The following is a 20,609-nucleotide window of genomic DNA, read 5'->3' on the forward strand; positions in this document are numbered from 1 at the left end:
GACACTAATTATGAACTACAGAAAAACAATGTGTTACCTCAAATTTCTTCCACTGAAAGTGATAACTGTCAAAGAAGATTCTCAATAGCTACAATTGGACCAGATAATTCTTTATTGTCGGAGGCTCTTCTGTCCATTGCAGAATGTTAAGCAGCATTTCCAGTCTCTAATACTAAATGCCAGGAGCAATCCATCCCCTATTCTCTCTAGATATAACAACCAAAAATGTGTTACGTCATTGCCAAATGTTACCAGGTAGGCACAATCGCCTCTCGTTGAGAACCATTGCTATATAAGGGATCAGGGAGGAACATACTGAAAATACATTTCCTTACAAAGAAATTTCTGATTGAATCTGGATATGTGTTATGGGTATGTTCACTAAATAAAAAGTCACTGAACTGCACATATATTTTGTGCACTCTGCTGAGTGTGTGTATGAGGAGAAAGTGTTATACTACAATTGAAAAGTTTACTTAAAAAAATACAAAACCATATAAGGCTATTATTGACTTTAGAAATGGTCAACTTCTTTAACTAAGTTTGTCAGTACATTTAAAACATGGTGCTCATTCCAAAAATTTTAATTTCAAAAAATTTTTCAACGATTGTATAAAATGATAACTATATATTCTCACAGCCAGATTCTGTTAATTAAAATAATTACACTATCAGTTCATTTATTAAAATCCTGCATTGTGATCAAAATGGCTTACCTGAACATACGCCTTTTGGATAGCTGTGAGTTCTTCACCAAGGGGAACAACAAGCTTTTCAACTTGTCTTTCATGAGAGTATGGCAAAATATCTGGAGAATCTTCAGAACGAAGTTCTATCTGCCCAATTAGTAGGTTAGTAATAACCTGCTGCACAGCCTACACAAAATCAGTTATGATCATAAATTATGTTACATGTTAAATATTTTACTTTGTCACTAACAGAAATAGCAGTAAAATTTTTGAAAGAAACATTAAAAATTCATCATTAATTTAAAAAAAGTACTATAAAGTACACAAGAATTGGCACAATAGAGGAACAAGGCTTTTGAAACATCTTTCTTCCACATAGCCCTTCAAGCCAAGCATCTAAGAAATACGGATATCGTAAATGTCTAACAAGTCAATGAAATATATTTTGCACTTTCCAATAGCAGTGATATTTTCCATCAACATTTCATAAGGACTCAAAACTGAAGTTTTAGATCAGCAAACTAAATCCCCTCAAAATTATATAACAGTCAAGTTTAGAGCAAAAAAAAAAAGTGTTTGCCAAGAATCAGGAAATCTACATAACCTCACTCCAATCATGAGAAAATATTAAACCCAAATTGAGGGATATTCTACAAAATATCTGGCACTCACTCTTCAAAAGCATGAAAAACAAGAAAAGGTCATGGAAGACAACAAAAGACGGAGGAACTGTCACAGATTGGAATGGACAAAGGAGACATGACAACTAATGCAATGTAAGATCCTGAACTAGACACTGAAGCAGAAAAGGACACTGGTAGGAAAACCGGCAAAATTCAAATACGGTCTACTAGTACTAGTAACTAGATTAGTTACTAGTATTGTATTAATGTTAATTTCCTGGTTTTGATAATTTTATCATGGAGACTTCAATTTTTTCAAATTTTCTGGAAGTCTAAAGTCATTTCAAAATAAGACATTAAAAGAACTGAAAACAGTAAAAATTTAACAAACAGCTTTAGATGATTCTTCTGCACACTGAAGTCTGAAAATTACTAATGTATAAAAACTAACTGTAAACAGAAGAAAAAGTAGTCAAGTTGTAGGAAATGTTGTAGTCTTAATGTCAAACTAAATATAAAATGGAAAACTGATCTGGCCACATACAAAAGTTCTTATTTTCCTAAGTGTTAATAAATGGAAAGACATTTTACTTACCTTTATATCACTACCTGGTGTGGCACTAAGAGCCAAAATTCTAAAGTGATTGGTATATTTGACTAGTTCTCTCACAACCTTAAAAAAAAAAAAAAAAAAAAAAAAAAAAACCTTAATTTCATCTATCCAATACAAAAATAATAATAATTTTGTTAAATAGGCTATTATATATGGACCATTATCATTATTCCTTTATTCGGAGTATTGATAAACCTAGTATATGAAACAATCATTAGTCATATTATGTGAAGAGCAAGTGATTTAGGTCTATACACCAATCAAAAACGCTTTGGGATTTCTTCTATATATAAAGCTATGACATCAAGGCCTAATACAGAGGCAAATCAAAATATTCAGATGGCTAACTCAAGGGCAAATGAAAGAAAAGAGTCCACTCTCCATTGCTTGGGCCACAGTGTAGCCTTACAGCTATATACATATGCACATTTACCGGATTAGGATAAATCACAGTATAAAAATAGAAAAAAATTGAATACCAATATAAAATTAAATTTGAAATAAAAAAATTATTTTGAGATTTTAAGGAAGTTAGATTTTATGTGGAAGGCTCACAATTTTTAAATTAAGTTTATTTTTAAAAGAATAAGGCTACTTTGGGGTAATTTAAAAAATCTTAACTTTCCTTTTAAATTCTAAAACATTTTCTAGGTGGCAACAAGCGTCATTCCAGGTTTCCCAGTTTAATTTCAACACAACTTCTGGTATGATTAATACTGGATAATTTTCCAGATTCTCATATGCCCCTTCATGAGGCCCCAATATAAGAAAAAAGGACCCCTAAGTAAACTGAGTTGCAGGAATAGCTCTCAGTATTCCACAGTTCCACATTAGACATAGAAAACAGTAAAACTAGATTATCTAAAAACTGTCCTAACTTCAACCCATGTCAAGGATGAATTCAATGAATCTTCACACTGAATCTTCATTAAAACTCAAAGAAATTATTTCTAGAGCTTGTTTTAAAAAAAAAAAACGCGATATAGAATGCATATAAAGATAGAATATTATATTTAATGGACAGTTAAACAGAATTGTTCTAATTAAAAACTGATGCAAGACAAAATGTCCCTAATACATGACTTTTTTCCAAGAGGGGTTCTCAAGCATTTTGTAGAAGAACTAGTGGTGTGTTTGTAACCCCGGAAGATAATTTCTTCATTGAGCTGGTATGCCTGTTAGAACCTATATCTGAATATTCAATGTAGCATAAACTCTCAGGGATGTTTGAGTATTAATTAAGTCAATGCATGTCTCATAGTACTTTAAAAGCATAAGCCCTGTTGTTTAAAAAAGAAATCACCTATTAAAAAAAAAATTTTTAAATAAAAAAGAAATCACCTAATGCTTAGCAATTTTTTGGAAATAAACGAGTTAAAGTTGCTAAATATAAGCTAAATCTACAAAATGAATTCCATAATTAGAATAAAAATTTGTAATTGTCCCTCTCAAGTAGAAACCCTAACACACTGAGTATCAATTTAACTTGAAAAAAATACAAATAAATGGAAAAATATATCCATTTTCTAGCTGAGATCAACTGAGAAAGATGATTTTTCCAAAAGATAATACTGATATAATACAATAATAAAGTCCCCCAAAAAAGCTACTTTACAAATTCACAAAATGACAGTGAAACTCATCTCTTTGCACTAAATGAAATTAACTTTCCCTTCTAACCTTACACAATACTCTCTCCCTAGTATTACCAGCTATTAGTTTTAATACCTAGCACTTATAAGTTGATGATTTCCAAATCTGTATCTCCAGCTCAGAACTCTTTACTTAATCTATACTTCTATCACCTACTGCTTACTAGATATCTACAGCTAGATTCCTCACAGATATCTCAAACTCAACAATCTAAAACTGTACTATCTTTCCATAACACCCCAAATATTCTCTACGTCCAGAACTTTCCATCTTGACTAGTAGCACCAACATCCTCACAATCTTCCAAGTCAGAAACCTGGGAGTCATCCTGAATTCCTATCTTTCATTGTACACTTGCTTTTTTAGCTCTCTCTCTCTAATCTCTTCTAAATCTTAAATATTGCCCTAGCTAAACATTTTTCAATGTCTCCACCACCTACATCCCTTATGACCTACAAAGAGCATTCAAACTACTAAGCATAAAACACAAATGCCTTCATGACTTGGCTCTTAAGTACTCTCCAGTCATAGCCCACCTTTTCACCTTTGTACTTTATATTACTATAGTACTTGACTACAAGGCACTGTGTTAGGTATGCTGCATTATGTCATTCGATCTCTAAAACAATGCTAACAGTTGAGTATTATTTTACCTACCTACCAAGGAATTACACTGCATATTCACTACAAATCTTTGAATTATCTTAGTTCCAAAACTCCACCCATACCCTAGTTTGGATCACTGCCTCAATGACGAGGCTCTCATATCTACATCTGACACTAATGGCCTTGTTAAGCAAAATAAATAAACAAATAAAGACAGCAGACACTGATTTTAATAGATGAAGAAAAGTATTTCCTATCGCTATCTGTTCCAAGATAACAGATGTTAAGGCTTTTCATAATACCATCAATAACTTCCATTATTAATCATTATTCTCCAAAATACCCTCTAACAATGTTTACTCTACAAAATACTTTTTAAGAAAATATTACCTGGCAATAAGCATAGTTTCCAAGAGCTTTATGAGCTTCATCAATAACTAGACACTTTATTTCAGCAGCAGGACAAGCTCCTCTAGAAAGGTCATTTACCATGACTTGAGGTGTAAGGAAAAGGACTCTCTTATTGCTCCATATTTCCTTCCTGGTGACAGCGTGGGTAGATCCTATAAATAAAAGTGACACTGGGTAACCGATGGGGAATACATAAACACTTAACAGCTTCAAAATGCTCTGACAAGCTACAGGGATTCTGACAGAATAAAACAAACCTATTAAGGCTGGACTTGCTACAAATACAGTCATACCACAGAAACATGCAGTGGTCAGTTCCAGACCACCGCAATAAAGCTAGTATAGCAATAAAGTGAGTGGTAATCTTTTGGCTGGTTGGAGGGTCTTTCCTTCATTTCTAAAAACGTCAACATCTGTGAAGCGCAATAAAGCAAAGAGCAATAAAAAGGAGGCATGCCTGTACATGATGTTTAAGGGAGAGGAAGTAAGAAAACATATAATCTAGGGACTATTCCATGTTTCAGGAATTCCTTTAGCTCAATTTCCAAGAGAACGCGTACTTTCTCCTGAGTACCCAGCTCTTAATTTCAAATTAGCCCATTCTTTTTAAAATACCTGTCATTTCCGCCATGTGGAATTGCGGGATCCCCATCACCCGGTAGCAAGCCTCGATCTGCTGTGTCACCAACGGTTTCGTGGGGGCCATGAAAACCACCTTGCCAGAAGGGAACCAGCGGTAGAAATTGTACATGACCACGGCGGCAATAAAGGTCTTTCCCAGCCCGGTGGGCAAACACACTAGCGTGTTACAGAACAGAGCGGCCCGGGCGACGTGAAGCTGGTAGTTCCGCACTGGGCAATTAGTAGGGTAAATCCACAGGGCTCCCGCAGAGGTGCAGAACCCGCTGTTCTCTAGACTCAGCTGCCGCTCTGCCTCGTACATTGCGACAAGCAGCACATCATCATCATCTGACTCCGGCTGTGCCACGGCGGCTTCTGCCGCAGCAGGAAATCGCGCCTTAGAGACGCTGGGGTTCTGAGGCCGCTCATTTCCAGAGCTGCAACCTGGAGCCCCAGCGGATCGGGAGATACTCGAGCCCCACGTCTGGAAAAGCGTTCTTTGCCGTCCGCTCATGAGGCCGACAACCACCAAAAGTTTTTCTCAGATGCCAGCAGCTGCAGCAGCTCAACCGCCACCGTTTCACCCCCATCGGTTTACCTTCACCCAGAACAGTGGAACCAGAGGCGGGGCTGAGGTTAGTTTATCCAGTTGAAAATGCCGCCCCTGAGTTTGCGTTGAGAATGATTGGCTAGCTTCATGGAAACCCTCGAGGCCCTCCCAGAGACGCATGCGCATTGTTTTGGAGTTACTTCAAACTTGGTCCCTTTTTCAGCTTTTTAGTAAACTCTGAATTTGAGTTCCGCGTCCAATGGCTGGGTGTCCTGCCGTCATTGCTGAAGTGATGTCGCATGAAATAATAAAAATAAATAACCTTGAGATCCTGAGGACAATCAGTACTCACATTTTTTTGTGAACTTAACATTATTATAATCTAACATGGCTTATTTGTTGTTAGTTGTGTTTTTAAATCAGAAAATGAGGTGAAAACCGAAAATTTAGATTCAATTAAATAATGTCTTATTTCTCTACCCAGGCTGAGAAAACAAAATGTCGGGTCTCTTTTTTGCAGTATTAGGAGTGGCAACCCATTATCTTAATATTTTTATTATTAACGTGGAAGTAAATGGTTTGGTCCTGATATTCGCTGGACAATCCGAAAGGGAAAAAAAATGATTCTGATGCTCCTCACATCTTCATAAATTATATGGAACGATAAGCGTCTTTGTGGTTTTACTCTAGCGATAGCTTTCTACCTCAAGCTTGGATACAATTCCCGGCTTCTCTACTCTAAACCTGGCGACTTTAAGGAACCGTTGTAAATTTGTTTCCTCGTGTATTGAGGAAAAGTACACACACATCCTGAAATGTTTTGAGCATTAATGTCACCCACATCGCCATCAGCAAACGACTTCTTGCGCGTAGCTTCGTTACATTGTTTTATTGGGTTAAATTCCTGAATTTACTTTTAGATCATTGTTTCTCTTGTGTTTGTATTTTTTGGGGGGGGAGCACAGGTTGTATTTTAGTTTCATTTGTGTGAGTTTTAAAAGAGAGATGGGATATGGGTTATTCTGTTAGATGAAGACAGCCAATTTAGGTGTGAATTTTTAGGTTCGAATTAGATAAAATGAAGTTAGTTGTCTAAATGCTGTTTTCTTTAAATAGGTTATAGACTTTAAAGGCACAGCAAACCGTCGGTAAAAAACAAGTGTGGGTAATGGCTAGTAAATATCACTACCTTCAGAAGTCTCACAAGGGCTCCAATTAAGAGTAGATTACAGTTTACAGTATTCTGCGCAGTTGGCCGCTAGAGCCCCATCAGCTGGATTTTCACCCGGACTCAATAAAGAAGTCCTCAAAGCACAGCCTTGACGTCACTCAAGGACGCGCCCCAATCCCGCCGGGTAGTGCCGTGATCCCGCCCCGTCGAGCTCAGTGCTGGTCCACGCCACGCCCCGGGGCGGAGCGATGCAGAACCGAGGCGGGCTGGCTCAGTAAAGCGAGGCAGCGGGGGAAGATGGCGGCAGCCGTTCCACAGCGGGCCTGGACCGTGGAGCAGCTGCGCAGCGAGCAGCTACCCAAGAAGGACATTATCAAGTTTCTACAGGACCACGGTTCAGATTCGGTACCAGAGGCGGCGGGGCGGCCGGGCTAGTGCGGCTAAGGGACGCCTCACCCCCCCGGAGATGTCCGTACATTCCGTATCCCTCTGTGCCCCCGCCCTCGTCCTCTCGCGGCCGGTGGCCTGGAAGGCCGGAGAGGCCCTGCGTGAGCTTTGGAGCCGGGCTCCCGCCCCTCAGGCCTGCCCTGCTTGGGCGGGTGGAGCAGCGTTACCGTTTGGGGCTCGCAGGAAGCAATCGCAGAATTAGAACCTTATTGGGATCTTTGAGTGAGGGGAAGGCCATGAAAAAAAGAAACCCAAGAGATGTGGCTGAGGCCAGGGGCCGAGGAGTGGGCCTTTGGATGAGACCTCTAGAGGAGAGTGCGGGCTGTTAGGGAAATGAGAAAATATGAAGATTCTGTGGGAACAGTGTGTGCGATTTGCTTTTCTCATTAATTACTAAATACTGAACACTAATACGTGTCATTTAAAAAAAAATCCGTAAATTTTGGTTTAATTTTTTAAAATGTGGAACCTTTAAGTGACTTTTTCACCTTTATAGTTGGAGTTAACGTCGCATTTCATATATAGTGGTCTCCCATTGTTATAAATTAATCAATTTGGCATTCTTTACAGATATGTCCTGCATTTTTCAGCATAGTCTCCATCTTAACCACCCGTCTGTAGTCACAAGTTATTTTTGTCAGACTTTTTTTCCTTCGAAAGTTAAGATCATTCATACCTCTCTTAAATTACTGAACGACTGTAAATGTTATGAACGAGGCATCGCCCACTATCGGAAAGAGAAGCAGCAGTCTATGTGGTTTCTCTATAATTTTTTTTAGGTTCTAAATTACTGTTTAGAAATATTGTTTCTGGGTTCCTTTGAGAAGATTCTAAGATTTTCACTTTGAGCTGTCTTGAAGGAGAGAGAATTATTCTCCACCTTCCAGCTCCATACTCCTAAATAATTATCCTGACATCTACAGCAAGAGCTATGCTCAAGTGTTTGGGGATACAAGGATGAAAAAGAAACCTTGCTTCAGGGATACCATTTTATACCAATTTAGTGGAATTATTTTAAGCCAATTCATATTTCAAATGGAGCAATAGAATGCCTCAATATTGTACTTCAACAAATTCTTATAAAACAAATCAACCCAATGTGGAATCTAAAGTAAAACTGGCCCAGGTGGGACAATTTTGAGAGACTGACAAAATATTTTTAGGCACATTAATCTTCCAAGTGCATATTTTATAGTGTACAGTCACATACTTAAGCCTATATTTACAGTCACTATTTTATTGATCATAAGATATCAAAGAGATGTTTATATTTTGGATATTTTCCAGAAATCTTGCTAAAGAAATCACAGGAATACTAATGCAGTGGGTTACTTTCATATAATCAAGATAGCCTTTCCCCATCAGCCTTTATCATTTAGAACATTTCTCTAGGAGGGGGAGAGTAAAACAGCAAAAACAATAGTGTCAGTGTTAGGAAAACTGCTTTATCAAAGGTTAGAAGAGTCAGAAGACAACTGAGAAAGTAAAAGGAACCAAGCAAGGTCCACAAGGCAGAAAAGGAAGCAGAATAAAGGAAACAAAGATGTTATTAAAATCCCTGTTACATGATTTTGAGATGAAGTTACATGATTTTGATGACTTCATATTTTAATAGTGTTTTGGTGCCCATCTGCCAACTTAGTCTTGTATTTGAATTTTAGTATATGTGCTGCTGAAGCAAGCACTGGTCTTATATTTGAGAGAAATGTAATTCTATTGTAGATTATCCTTACAACCACCCTCTGTTGACATAAATGCTGTTATTAATCTTCCACTGTGATATAGAAACTAAATCTTCAGGGAAGCTTAGTCCCTTGTCTAAAATCAGCTAGGATTTTAACCCGGATGGTCTGACTCTACAGCCCATAAACTTAACCATTATATATCTGGCGTTATGTAACTGTTTTTCCCAGTCTGCCAGAATGGGTTATAGATGTGTCAAGATAGCTGTGCCCAACATGGCAGGAGGCTCTGCCAGGGCCAAGTAACATCCTGCCAGGAGCAGCTTTGCCCAGTTACCAAAGTGTGCTTGCTGTACAAATGTGCTTTTCTGAGTTCTGTTATGGAAAAAGGGTTAGTACACACCAGTGTGACCCCTACATAATACTGCAGTTCCAGTCTTCTAAATAACTCTTCTAAAAAACTGCCCAATATGGTTTTTAAAATCTTCCTTAAATCTTTTTTTGTTGTTACAAAGTAGGGTATAAAATACATTTATTTCATTTTTTCCTATCAGTAGTAGTATTGAAAACATAATAGCTAACATAAAAGGTCATTTTGTAATTTTAGACCCATTTTATCTGAGGGAAATTTTTTTGACTTTTTTTTTTTTAGTTTCTTGCAGAACATAAATTATTAGGAAACATTAAAAATGTGGCCAAGACAGCTAACAAGGATCATTTGGTTACAGCCTATAACCATCTTTTTGAAAGTAAGGTGAGTATTGTTATATATTAGCAGAATATCATTTTAGATGTTATTCCCAAAAATAAGTTTTGAATGCATTTATTTGCAGAATATGAAGTTTTTACACCTGCAGTTTTTCTTAACTGTAATAAATGGGCTGGCCGTCAACTCTAGGGAGGCTAATCTGCAGTATAGCAGGATGTTTTGATATTTTGAAAAGGATCAGATCTTTAAAATAATTCTCTAGTAAAGATGACAAATTTTTAAGGGCACCAAAAACTTATAAATCCAAAGTAAGTTCCATTTCATTAATGAATTTAAAGTCTCAGATTTATGCTGAGCCATTAGAAAAACAAATTTTAAGAAATTTCCCAATATGTGTTCACTATGAAATGACCATCTTCCACAGAAACAAATCTTTATTAAGGAGTTGAGTAGTATTTATATCTCTGAGTCATGGTTTTCGTTACAGAATTTATATTGTGAGATGGTTTGAGGGCCAATTTGTTGATTAAAATGCTTAGCATATTTCCTTTGTTCTTAGGCAGTTTCTATTTATTTCTATTTGACTTATGTAGCCGATATTCATGGTGCAGATGTTCATTTAATTGAGAGGCTGAAAATCTAAATGTCCTTCCTAGCTTTTAGCCAATCCTGAATATGATGTTAGAATATTTTCCTTACAGCGTTTCAAGGGTACTGAAAGTATAAGTAAAGTGTCTGAGCAGGTGAAAAATGTGAAGCTTAATGAAGATAAACCCAAAGAAACCAAGTCTGAAGAGACTCTGGATGAGGTTTGTATGTATAATAGTTCCCTATTTAATTGTTAGGTGAATTTGAGAATAGTATTTGTTGTACATCATTGATTTCTCACACTAAGGGGTAGGTGAGTGTAGCCACCTACATGTGCCAAACACCAATTTGGAGTGTATCTCCCTAGGGTGTACTGAATCGGGGGAAAAAAAAAAAGCCAATGGGGCAGAGTCGGAGAGCCTAAAACCAGTGCTTTAGAGTTGGGAAGCCTTTCCTCTGAGACATCTCTAGCTATGTCTGGCCAAAACTTCTGAGCTTTCAAAGCTATTTTAAGGTCCTGACTCTATAGCCAAGTTGGACTGAGTGAAAGAAACTTCATTTTGATTATTTTTAGTTTTTTCCAATGTACATGGTGTCCTTGGCAATAGAAGTAGTTAGTCCAGGCCTAGCTGCAGGGTGTGGGTTCATTTGTCTTATCTTTCTCAACCCAGGTAAAACCATTTCTGCAAATGGACAGCCTTTGTAAGCTAAAGACAGCTCTTAGAACAGCCTAGAGTTGAATTGATTATAACCTTGCCACTTCTGATAATAGCTTGCTAATAACTAAGCTCACTCATTCCTAGCTGTCTTAGTATTAGTGATAATAATATAATAATACTAGTTCTTTATTCCTTATGAAGAGGTGTAGCCTGTTGATAAGGTATAGCATTTGGGCATTTGTGGAAAAAGTCTAAGTCAAGTATAGAAATATAAATGTTTATATGACTAAAGCTATGTTGGTTGAAAAGCACATATTAATGTTTGTGGGTATGTACACAATATAAAGCTATTTTGAGATTTATCGTAACTATTATCTGATGTTATACTGTGCAAATATTGAGCAACTAATAAGGCAGATAGAGACATACTAATTAATAAAAGGGTTGCAGAAGCAATTGGCAACATAGTTTACCTTCCAGAAAATTATATTAGGGGAGATATGAGGCAACAGATAGTATATCATTAAGAAGGTAAGAAAAAGAGAGTTAAAAATAAAAGACTGTAAAGGCTGGAGACTGGAGAGATACTGTGATGGTTCTAAACTATATTCTTTTATTTAGAGCCTTTTCATTTCATTTCATTTAACTGGCCAGGCTGAGCCCTGTTATGTGCTTTCATTGTCTTCCAAGCACCTGGAGTCCATAGCCTCTTGACCAATACTTTGTTGATTCCTGTCTGCTTTCTCTGTTAATGCTTTGGTACTGCAGAGCAAGTACTGCGACGAAAAATAATCAGAAAACTTGTTTATTGGGCTTGGTATAAATTCATGCTTAATACCAGCCATGCATGTTTTCTAGTTTCACTGCTACTCAAACTTTTATACTCTCCCTCACTCAATTCATCACACTGCTCATATAAACTACTTGCTGCTTTCTCATAAATTCTCAATCCTCTCTTACTCCTTTCTCATTATATACTTCTTTGTTCTATTTTACCAAGATTGTTAGCATACATAATTATAACCATTTTCTTCTTCCCAGCTTAAAAGTTCTCTGAATCTTTGGCTTTTTCATTCTCATGTCTCCCTTGGGACTCGTGCTCTCAAACATCTCCTTTCTTTTTCAAATCTTTATTCCTTTTTGATTCTCAGCATTTCAAAGCCTCAGAACTGAGTGTTGGAAAAGTCATTAATCTCCCGTCTTCATTCCTTCATCCATTCAGCCCCAAAATGGCTATTTTAGTAAGCTTTCTACAATATTTTGCAAACTACATCCTGCTCAAAATCTTCAGTAATTCTGTACTATATAGAACTGCTGTATCCAATACAGTGGTCACTAGCCATATGTGGCTACTGAGCACTTTATGGCTACTCTGAATTGAAATGTGTTTTCAGTGTAAAACATGCCCTCAATTTCAAAGGCTTAGTATAAGTTTTTTAAAAGAATATAAAATATCTCAATTTTTTTATATTGATTACATGTTGAAATATTTTGAATGTGTTGCTTTAATGTGGCAACTTGACAACTTAAAATCACATTTGTAACTCATTTTATTTCTACTGGACAGCATTTTTGACATGTAAAGTCTCTCAATATCTGGCCTCTGCTCAGCTCCAGATTTGCTTCTATAGAAATATTCTTCAACCACAAACGTCTGCTCATGGTCTACAAAACTGCCCTTTCCTACTTTCATTACTTGCTTAGTGTATCTTTCCTCTTTGCTTCCCTGTTTGTTCTCTCTCTGCTTTAAGACACAGGTCTTGGGCTCATTGCTTCCTCTGAAGTTTTCACCATCCCAGACTTCACTGTATACTTAACTGCATAAGTTCCTGTAGCACATGGTACCTGTATTATTTCTCTTCCTTACTGATTTTAATGTAAAGAACCTTGTCTAATTGCTCTTAGTGGATTTTAAATAAATGGGTCATAGTCAAGATATTTATTGTCTATTATGTATTTAATAGTGATGAAGAAAGTTTTCAAGTATGAATGAATATTGGACAAGAAAGTAAGTACACATTGGGACAGGAATTCACTCAGCAGTCAGGAATCACTCTGAAAAGTACTCAGGCAAAACACTTGAGATTCATCCTTTAGAACTCCTTCACATTTAACCATCACTAAATTCTGTTGATTCTTCATACATATATCTCAGAACCATTCATCTTTTGTTATCCCCAGTGTTAGCATTCTAATGTAGACCTAGACTGCTATCTTAAACTCTCCTTACAAGTCTCCTCACTTCTACTTTTCATTCTCTGACCATTCCTCACACTGTGTGACAATGATCTGTTTAAACACAACTCTGATTTTGTAACTTCTGTTTAAAACTCTTTAGTTGGCTGGTTAATGATCTGAAGATAAAAACCCAGATTCTTCACATGTGCTACATGTCTTTCCATCCTTTATCTCGTACCATTTTCTCCTTTCCTCCCTTGCAGATTATACAATTTTCATGCTCTTCTCTGCTATGTGAAAATGCTATTCTTTGTTGTAAACCTTCCCCCAACACCTGAGTAGCCTTTGCTTATCCTTCAGGATACAGTTTAAACATTTCTTCAGAGAAACCTCTCCCACCCTATAGCCTCTACTGGGTTAGGTCACTGTGTCATTCCCATCTTAGTATCTTGTGCTTTTCTACAGGTCTCAAAACATATGTAATTATACACATGCCTATATTCTCTGCAGGAGGGAGGACTAGGACCATGTCTGCCAGTTCACCTATGTATATTGTTTCTATCACATAGAACATACTCAAATATTTCTTAGATTAGTAACAGGAACTATTATGTAATATATTCTTATTTTTAGAGGCTATGATGTGATTCAGTTAATTGTAATTGGCTGATTACTCTCTAAGTCCTTTTATCTCTGGGTCTAGAAGTACCTAAGTTAGATCCAATTTTGGAAATGTTGTTTTTATCACTTCGGACTAAGAAATTGCTGTAAAGCCAAATTACCTAAAAGCAAGGTTCATTCAAGCACATAACTCCAGGATAGCCTTGGAACTGATGTGACCTCACCATGAACCAAACAGATTCTTGCAGTGAAAACCAGCATCAGTTCAAATAACCAGAGTAGAATTTCTGGTTATATAGATTATAGAAGTTCCAGGTTGTTTTGCGGTGTCATTAAAAACTACGTTGTGTCTCCTACTTGAAGATTCACAGTGCATTTTAGCTAATGACAGCTCCGAAAAGTCATGTGGAATAGAGTCATATATAACTTTAAAGTAGTATTTCCCAAACTTAATTACATTAGACCCTTCTAACAGTATTAACAGTGCCAAGGAATGAGTGATCCATTAAAGACACTAAATAAGCCTCCACTGATGGAGGCTATCACTGGGCAGTTTGGCACCTTCACCATTAAGACTGAACCATAACCACCAATTTAATGTATGTTTGCATTATTCTAGGACCTCTAGTTTAGATAACACAACATGCCCAATTAACTTGAGACAACAAATGGGAAAACGATGGCATTACATTAAGATTTAAAATATGGTTATTGTTCACTAATCATACCTTATCCATTTAAATAATTATATGTAATTTCCTTAAAATAGTCTGATATTCTCATAATAAATATATGTAGTCATTCTCATTTTCTGGCTTTTAAGATTTTTTAATTAAAATTATTTTCAAATGTGGAATATGTTACTAGATTTTTGTCAACATTTTAAAACCATTTACTTTTCTGATATAAAAATACGTTATTTTTAAAACAGAAAATAACAGAAAAGGATAGGTAACAGTAATTCTAACACCTAAAAATGAACACGTTTAACATTCTAGAATGTTTTATTTTCTGTGCATAATAGTTGAGATTTTACTGTAGTTAGAACTTTCTATTGATTTTTTCACTTAATTTTAAAAGAATTTTTCTATGTTATTGTCTTATATTACCATAAAATGTGTGGTTATTTTGCCAGTATGGATAATAGTGTATTGGATAACTGCATAAAGATTTTTTCCTAAGTTGTATAAATAGAATTATTATTTATCACACTTTTAACATCTTTAAATTGCATTTCAAAGAGATGGGGCCAGTTTACACTACCACTAGTAGACACCTGACCATTTATAGTAGCATCTCAATAAAACAAGCTTAGAATGGGAATGTCAGGGAGGAAGTTAATGTTTAGTTTAATAATGCAAATTGTACTCAAGCTATAGATGTGACTTTCTTTTGATTTAGGGAGGCAGCCTAGCTTTAGTTCAAAGTGCTAATCCTTACTCTGAATTACATAGGGCTTTTTACCCTATCCAGGCCTCACTTTATAAAAGATGGGGAGAAGCCTGCTAGGTTGCTGTGAGGTTAAATGAATTGATGTAAGAAAATGACGTGTATAGTACCTGATGTTCCATATGTGTTTGAGGGGTAGTAACATGGTTAAGAGCATGCATTTGTATCCAACCTGCCTGGTTTCCAATCCTACTCAGCCACTTAGGAGCTATAGGACCTTAAGAAAGTTACTTAACTGCTCTATCCTTAGGTTTCCTTATCTATAACATAGGGATAACAGTACCTACCTCATAAAGTAGTGACTATTAAAAGTTAATTTATGTAAAGAATTTGGAATAGTGGCTGGCAAATTAACTATTTAACTATTAACATCAGTAGAGGTTAACTATCATGATCACTATCATTTGAGGTATTTTGGTATAGTGGAAAGAACAGGGGGTTTGGATTCAGACAAACCCAAGTCCCAAGTCTACTAATTTGCTCTGTTGCATAAATACCCTGAACCTCAGTTTCCTCATCTGCAAAAACTCAAGTTGGTGATATACCTTCTTCAGAGGATTGTTAGGATTAAGTGGGTGGTATGTGTTAAGTAACTCAAACAATAGGTGTTTAGTATCTCTTTTTTCCTTTACCATTAGATGTTCTATACTCTAAGATTCTGGTTATTAAATTTGACTAAGAAACTGCTTTTCTCACAATATATGAATCATACTTGATTAGATTAGCCTTTTTTTTTTGAAGACCAATAATCCTTTGTTTTAGGAAATATGCCTGTTATAACTTCTATAGATAATTCCATTCATTGTGTGAACTTCAAGTTCAGAAACAGGTACATCATGCCTGTATTCATTCTAATTGGATATAATAAAAATATTTAGTAATGTCAATTACTGGTGCTAAAACCACTCAAATGTTTGAAAAAGTGTCACAATGCTTTATTTAATGCCTAATGATCTTGTAGGAATTGAATAGTAATGATATTTCTAACATTGGGAAATAACTGGATTCATTTTATAGTTTGGTGAATAACAGAATCTTGCCAAAGAACATTGGTTTCCACAGAAGCTGGAAGTTAATCTGAAATTAAATTATAGATATCCTAGTTACTAATATTCTTATTACAGACTTGAAATGAGAGATAGTGACTTTATTAACTCAGAGGTGAACCACTGTGACCAGCCTTAGGTCACAGTTGGCTGTATACATATTCTGTCATCCTTTATCCTTCTAAAAGGACATGAGTTAATAATAATTCTGTGTGTGTTGTCGTTTGTAGGGTCCACCAAAATACACAAAATCTGTTCTTAAAAAGGGGGATAAGACCAACTTCCCCAAAAAGGGAGATGTTGTTCATTGCTGGTATACAGGAACACTACAGGATGGAACTGTTTTTGATACCAATATTCAAACGAGTAAGTCTAAATGTAATCTTACCTTTTTGACTTTAAGGCATTACAAAGTCTGTAGGTGAACATTTGGCAGTACCTTTTTCTTGGCTGTCCCTTTTTTCTAGAGGTCATTTGCACCTGTGATTTACTTGGAAGAGGTCTTCAGTTTACTTACTACTTATTGACTTGGTGAATAAAGACCTCTTGGTCATTGGAACGCCAAAAAACAAAGAAGCTTAGTCTAAACGTGGTTAATGTCCCAAAATGAAGCTTTAGTAAGTTAATACAAAAGGCAGGATCGTGTGTTATTTTAGTGGTGTAAATATAGGTCCTCCCCCTCTTCCCCCATTTAGACCACTCTTGATAAATTACCTGGCTTTTTGAATTTTTATTTCTTTCCAAATGTATAGTATGGTAAGTTCTAAAAATCAATGTCAACATTTAATTCCCTGTGTTTTCCATTGGAACTTAATTTCATCATTAATTATAAGGAAAATCTGTTTTACAGGCTCAAAGAAGAAGAAAAATGCCAAGCCTTTAAGTTTTAAGGTTGGAATAGGCAAAGTTATCAGAGGAGTAAGTAAAAAATGGCAGTGAATCAAGAGATTCTGTTACATGCTACTTGTGGCTTGGTGCCATAAAGAATTAAGATTGGGGATGTGATGAAAACAATCTTTGGAGTCTGACAAATTGGTGCTATGGTCACTAACTGATATGGCACAAGTTCTCTGGGTCTTGGTTTGCCCATCTATAAAATAAGGACAGTACAGCCTACCTCAAGTTTGTTAAAAGATTAAATGAATATAACTTAAAGCATGTAATATATCAGACTCAGATATTTCTTTCCAACATACCTCTTTTTATTATATTTCTTAGGATGTTTTGCTTTTTAAGTTTGTCTTTAAGATTCTTGTAAGATGTTACATAACTGTTGATCAAGAAAAGTAAAATATCTTCCACTAAAATACTGATAAAAACAAATTTGTTCTCTAGCCTACTCACCTCTCAAAACCTAAGCTCAAACACCAGAAATCTTTCAGACATAGGCATGCCTTTATACACCTTTATCTAAGAGAGATAATGGAAGGAAACTCTGAGAAAAGGGGAAGTTAGGCTTCAGCTGTACTTTACCATTCCAGTGTACAAAAGGAGATAAAAAGCCAAGGCTGATTATCAGCTTCACTGAATCAGGTTGTCATGCTAGGGCCCACTTATTGTTTTAAATTGTCTTTACTCAGGACATCAAACAATAATTGAAATACCTATTTAAATGCACTTATGAGAACCCTCAATGTTACCCCTTGTACTATGGGTAAGTCCTAAAATATAGTTCAATCATATCCAGAACCTAGAATAGAAAATATATCTCGAAACTAAAAATTTAAAGTAACCTTAACTGCTACCTGATTATACCAAGTTGATAGCAACTATATATCAAGTTGAGCTATTTTTCTATCTCTATAATTTGCTTACTGGTAAATTCCTTCTAGTTAACAATATTTTTAATTTCCAGTATGTGACAGATCTGTCTCTATCCCTTGAACTCTATGTGACTGTTAAATTTCAATAGAATATATATTAGTAATATAGTCTATATTCTTGCATCATGTTGATTAAGCTGTTTTTGGTAACTGACTTTAAAATCCAAATTTTGACAAAATGGAGTGGCAGCCCAGAAACCTCTATCATTAGAGTGAGTACTTATTAGTTTATCTCTATAAAAATAAATTCCGAAGTTTGTCCTGATAGAAAAGTATAGCAAAACTTTTATGATACTGCTAATAAACTGGTTTCCATACTTTATAACATGTTACAGTTTACAAAAGTAAAATGTTTGCACATTTTATCATTTGAGGCATTTGAGTATTACACTAAAAAAATAGTGTCGTCCCCCCCGCCGCCCCGAGGAAATAAAGGACAGTGATTTGGGGACTCACCTAAGGACATTACCTTAGGACATAATGAAATCCAGTAATGTTCTTTTTGTATATAACTTTGCCTCTCTTCTGGTTTTGCATGTATTTTTTGCAGACTATCATTAGTTTTGATTTTATGTTCTTGCCTTTAGTGGGATGAAGCACTCTTGACTATGAGTAAAGGAGAAAAGGCTCGACTGGAGATTGAACCAGAATGGGCTTATGGAAAGAAAGGACAGCCTGACGCCAAGTATCCTTTTTTCCCTTGTAATTAAAGAAAAATCACTAAAAGATCACCTAACGGTATGAAAGATGCTGTCTAGGTTAATCTCCAGGGTCAGGAATCCTGTCCAGACCAGTCTTCCTGATATTTAGAGGCTTTTGTATCAACATCTGCAATACAGACAATAGTTAATATTTTCTGTTGGTACAAAGTATTCAAACTTGAGGTAGAATCTACCTTTTTTCCCTCTTCTTCAAGCTCTTACTTTTCAAACCTAAACTGTGAGGTTTAAGTTTTCCACTTTGAAAGGCAATTGTTAATGGTTGAAAGGTTTACTTCAAGGAGTTAAGCTGCTCAATACAAACAATCGTAACAAACTGCAGGATGCAGATAATGGTTCATGGTAATTTATGCTACAGTATAATTTTAGGTGATTATAAGTAAGTATACAAAGCACAGAAATAGAAAACATGTTAGGGATTACCAGTTATGAAATGAAGGAGACCATGGATCCATCATACTGTAAGCATCTGTGATTACTACTAATGACAATATTTTTCTGATAGGTCTAGTTTGTGAACATTAAAAAAAAGTCATGACTCCAGAACAATCCAGTAGATAAGTGGTGAGAAGTTAGTTTTCTGTTGTTGGTTCCATTCCCATTGGACTAGTTGGACCAATTAAAGTTTGAAAAAAAAGTTTTTTTGGAACTCCTTTCTAGTCTTATCAGTTAACATTATTTGAGGATATAAGTCTCTTCTAAACCTATCAAAATCTGATGGCCAGCTGTAGCTCCCTCATGTGAAGCATTTCAAGACCAATATCAGATAAAAATCGAACTCTTCTCTAAACTGAGCATTTTTAAATTCACAACAAATATTAGGAACTACCTTATATAAACTTTGATTTAATATCTACCCAGCTAGACTGAAATCACTTTTTTTTTTTTCAGTACTGAGTAGCAGTCTTCATTAAATGGTTGCTAATGGTGAGGCATCCCAGGAAGGAAGATCTTAGTCCATGCTAAACTTCTTTAGTCAGTCTACGATTTCCATTCACAAAGATACCTTTATTAGGAACCACTACACTTATTATTCACTTCTGAAGCAACTGTAAAGTCCTCCTATTTGGAGTTATTTACCAACATCCAGTACACATAACTCTGATTTTAGATTAACGTTATTGGGAGTGAGGGGAGAAGCAACTTTTATCATATTTACCTTGACTTCTTCAACAGAATCCCACCAAATGCAAAACTCATATTTGAAGTGGAATTAGTGGATATTGATTGAAATAGCAATGCTTGAGATCTAAAGACATCAGCAATGGCCTTGAAGAAACTTATGTAACTAATTACATCTGGTTGCTATTGTTAAGGGAAGAGTCAACTGCAAAATTCCAGGAGTTAAGTTAGAACTTGTTTACTTGATTCCCAAACTTTTAAAAAATGTAATCTGTTATAAATCCCTGAAGTTTAAAATATTTTACTACTGGTGTGTAAAATACTGGTTAAGGAGAACTCATTTTTCTTTTACCTCATGTTGTAAACTAAAAGGCTCAATAAAAATTTATCCAATGTCTTGATTTGTTTGGTGTTAATATATTAATATTCTGATTAGGTTAACCAGGACTAAGACTTCACCAAACCAGGGAGTAACAGTAAAATTATCTAGACAGCTTTGCCAGGGACACTCATATTAAAATCTTTAAAATAAATATTCCTATATAGTGAGAAGGCAAAAGCAGAGATTGAGAGGAATTCAAAAGCTAAAAGGTTTAAGAAATGTTAGAAGATAATAGCTGAATTCAAGA

At 35.7% G+C, this 20,609-nt stretch overlaps 2 protein-coding genes across 5 annotated transcripts in view; one reads left to right on the top strand and one right to left on the bottom strand.

Annotated features, from left to right (window-relative positions):
* FANCM (FA complementation group M) overlaps positions 1-7,069 on the bottom strand; it is a 66,492-nt gene extending 59,423 nt beyond the window's left edge. For 3 of the 4 annotated variants that reach the window (XM_039856460.1, XM_039856459.1, XM_039856458.1), the window contains exons 1-5: positions 6,956-7,068; positions 5,211-6,050; positions 4,575-4,747; positions 1,908-1,985; positions 717-875 (exon numbers count right to left, since the gene is read on the bottom strand). In XM_039856460.1, the coding sequence (XP_039712394.1) occupies positions 717-875; positions 1,908-1,985; positions 4,575-4,747; positions 5,211-5,730 (930 nt within the window). In that variant the 5' untranslated portion in view covers positions 5,731-6,050; positions 6,956-7,068. Of the gene's footprint in view, positions 1-716; positions 876-1,907; positions 1,986-4,574; positions 4,748-5,210; positions 6,051-6,955 lie in introns of all 4 variants that reach the window. The other variant, XM_039856461.1, reaches the window with a different exon arrangement.
* On the top strand, positions 6,932-20,381 carry FKBP3 (FKBP prolyl isomerase 3). Its single transcript, XM_039856478.1, has 7 exons — positions 6,932-7,342; positions 9,719-9,820; positions 10,477-10,584; positions 16,547-16,682; positions 17,167-17,234; positions 18,727-18,824; positions 20,035-20,381. The coding sequence occupies exons 1-7, from the start codon at positions 7,235-7,237 to the stop codon at positions 20,087-20,089; spliced, it is 675 nt and encodes a 224-aa protein (XP_039712412.1). The 5' UTR covers positions 6,932-7,234; the 3' UTR covers positions 20,090-20,381.
* Positions 20,382-20,609: the final 228 nt, after the last annotated feature.

Source organism: Pteropus medius, unplaced genomic scaffold (assembly GCF_902729225.1).
Source record: "Pteropus medius unplaced genomic scaffold, Ma_sr-lr_union100, whole genome shotgun sequence".
In the NCBI taxonomy this organism is placed as follows: Eukaryota; Metazoa; Chordata; class Mammalia; order Chiroptera; family Pteropodidae; genus Pteropus; species Pteropus medius.

Bases quoted from the DNA above. Each gene is read 5' to 3' on its own strand.
- FKBP3 (XM_039856478.1), top strand. From the start codon at position 7,235: ATGGCGGCAGCCGTTCCACAGCGGGCCTGGACCGTGGAGCAGCTGCGC. The intron at 7,343-9,718 runs GTACCAGAGGCG...TTTTTTTTTTAG, and splicing joins AGGACCACGGTTCAGATTCG to TTTCTTGCAGAACATAAATT. The intron at 18,825-20,034 runs GTATCCTTTTTT...CTTCTTCAACAG, and splicing joins AAAGGACAGCCTGACGCCAA to AATCCCACCAAATGCAAAAC.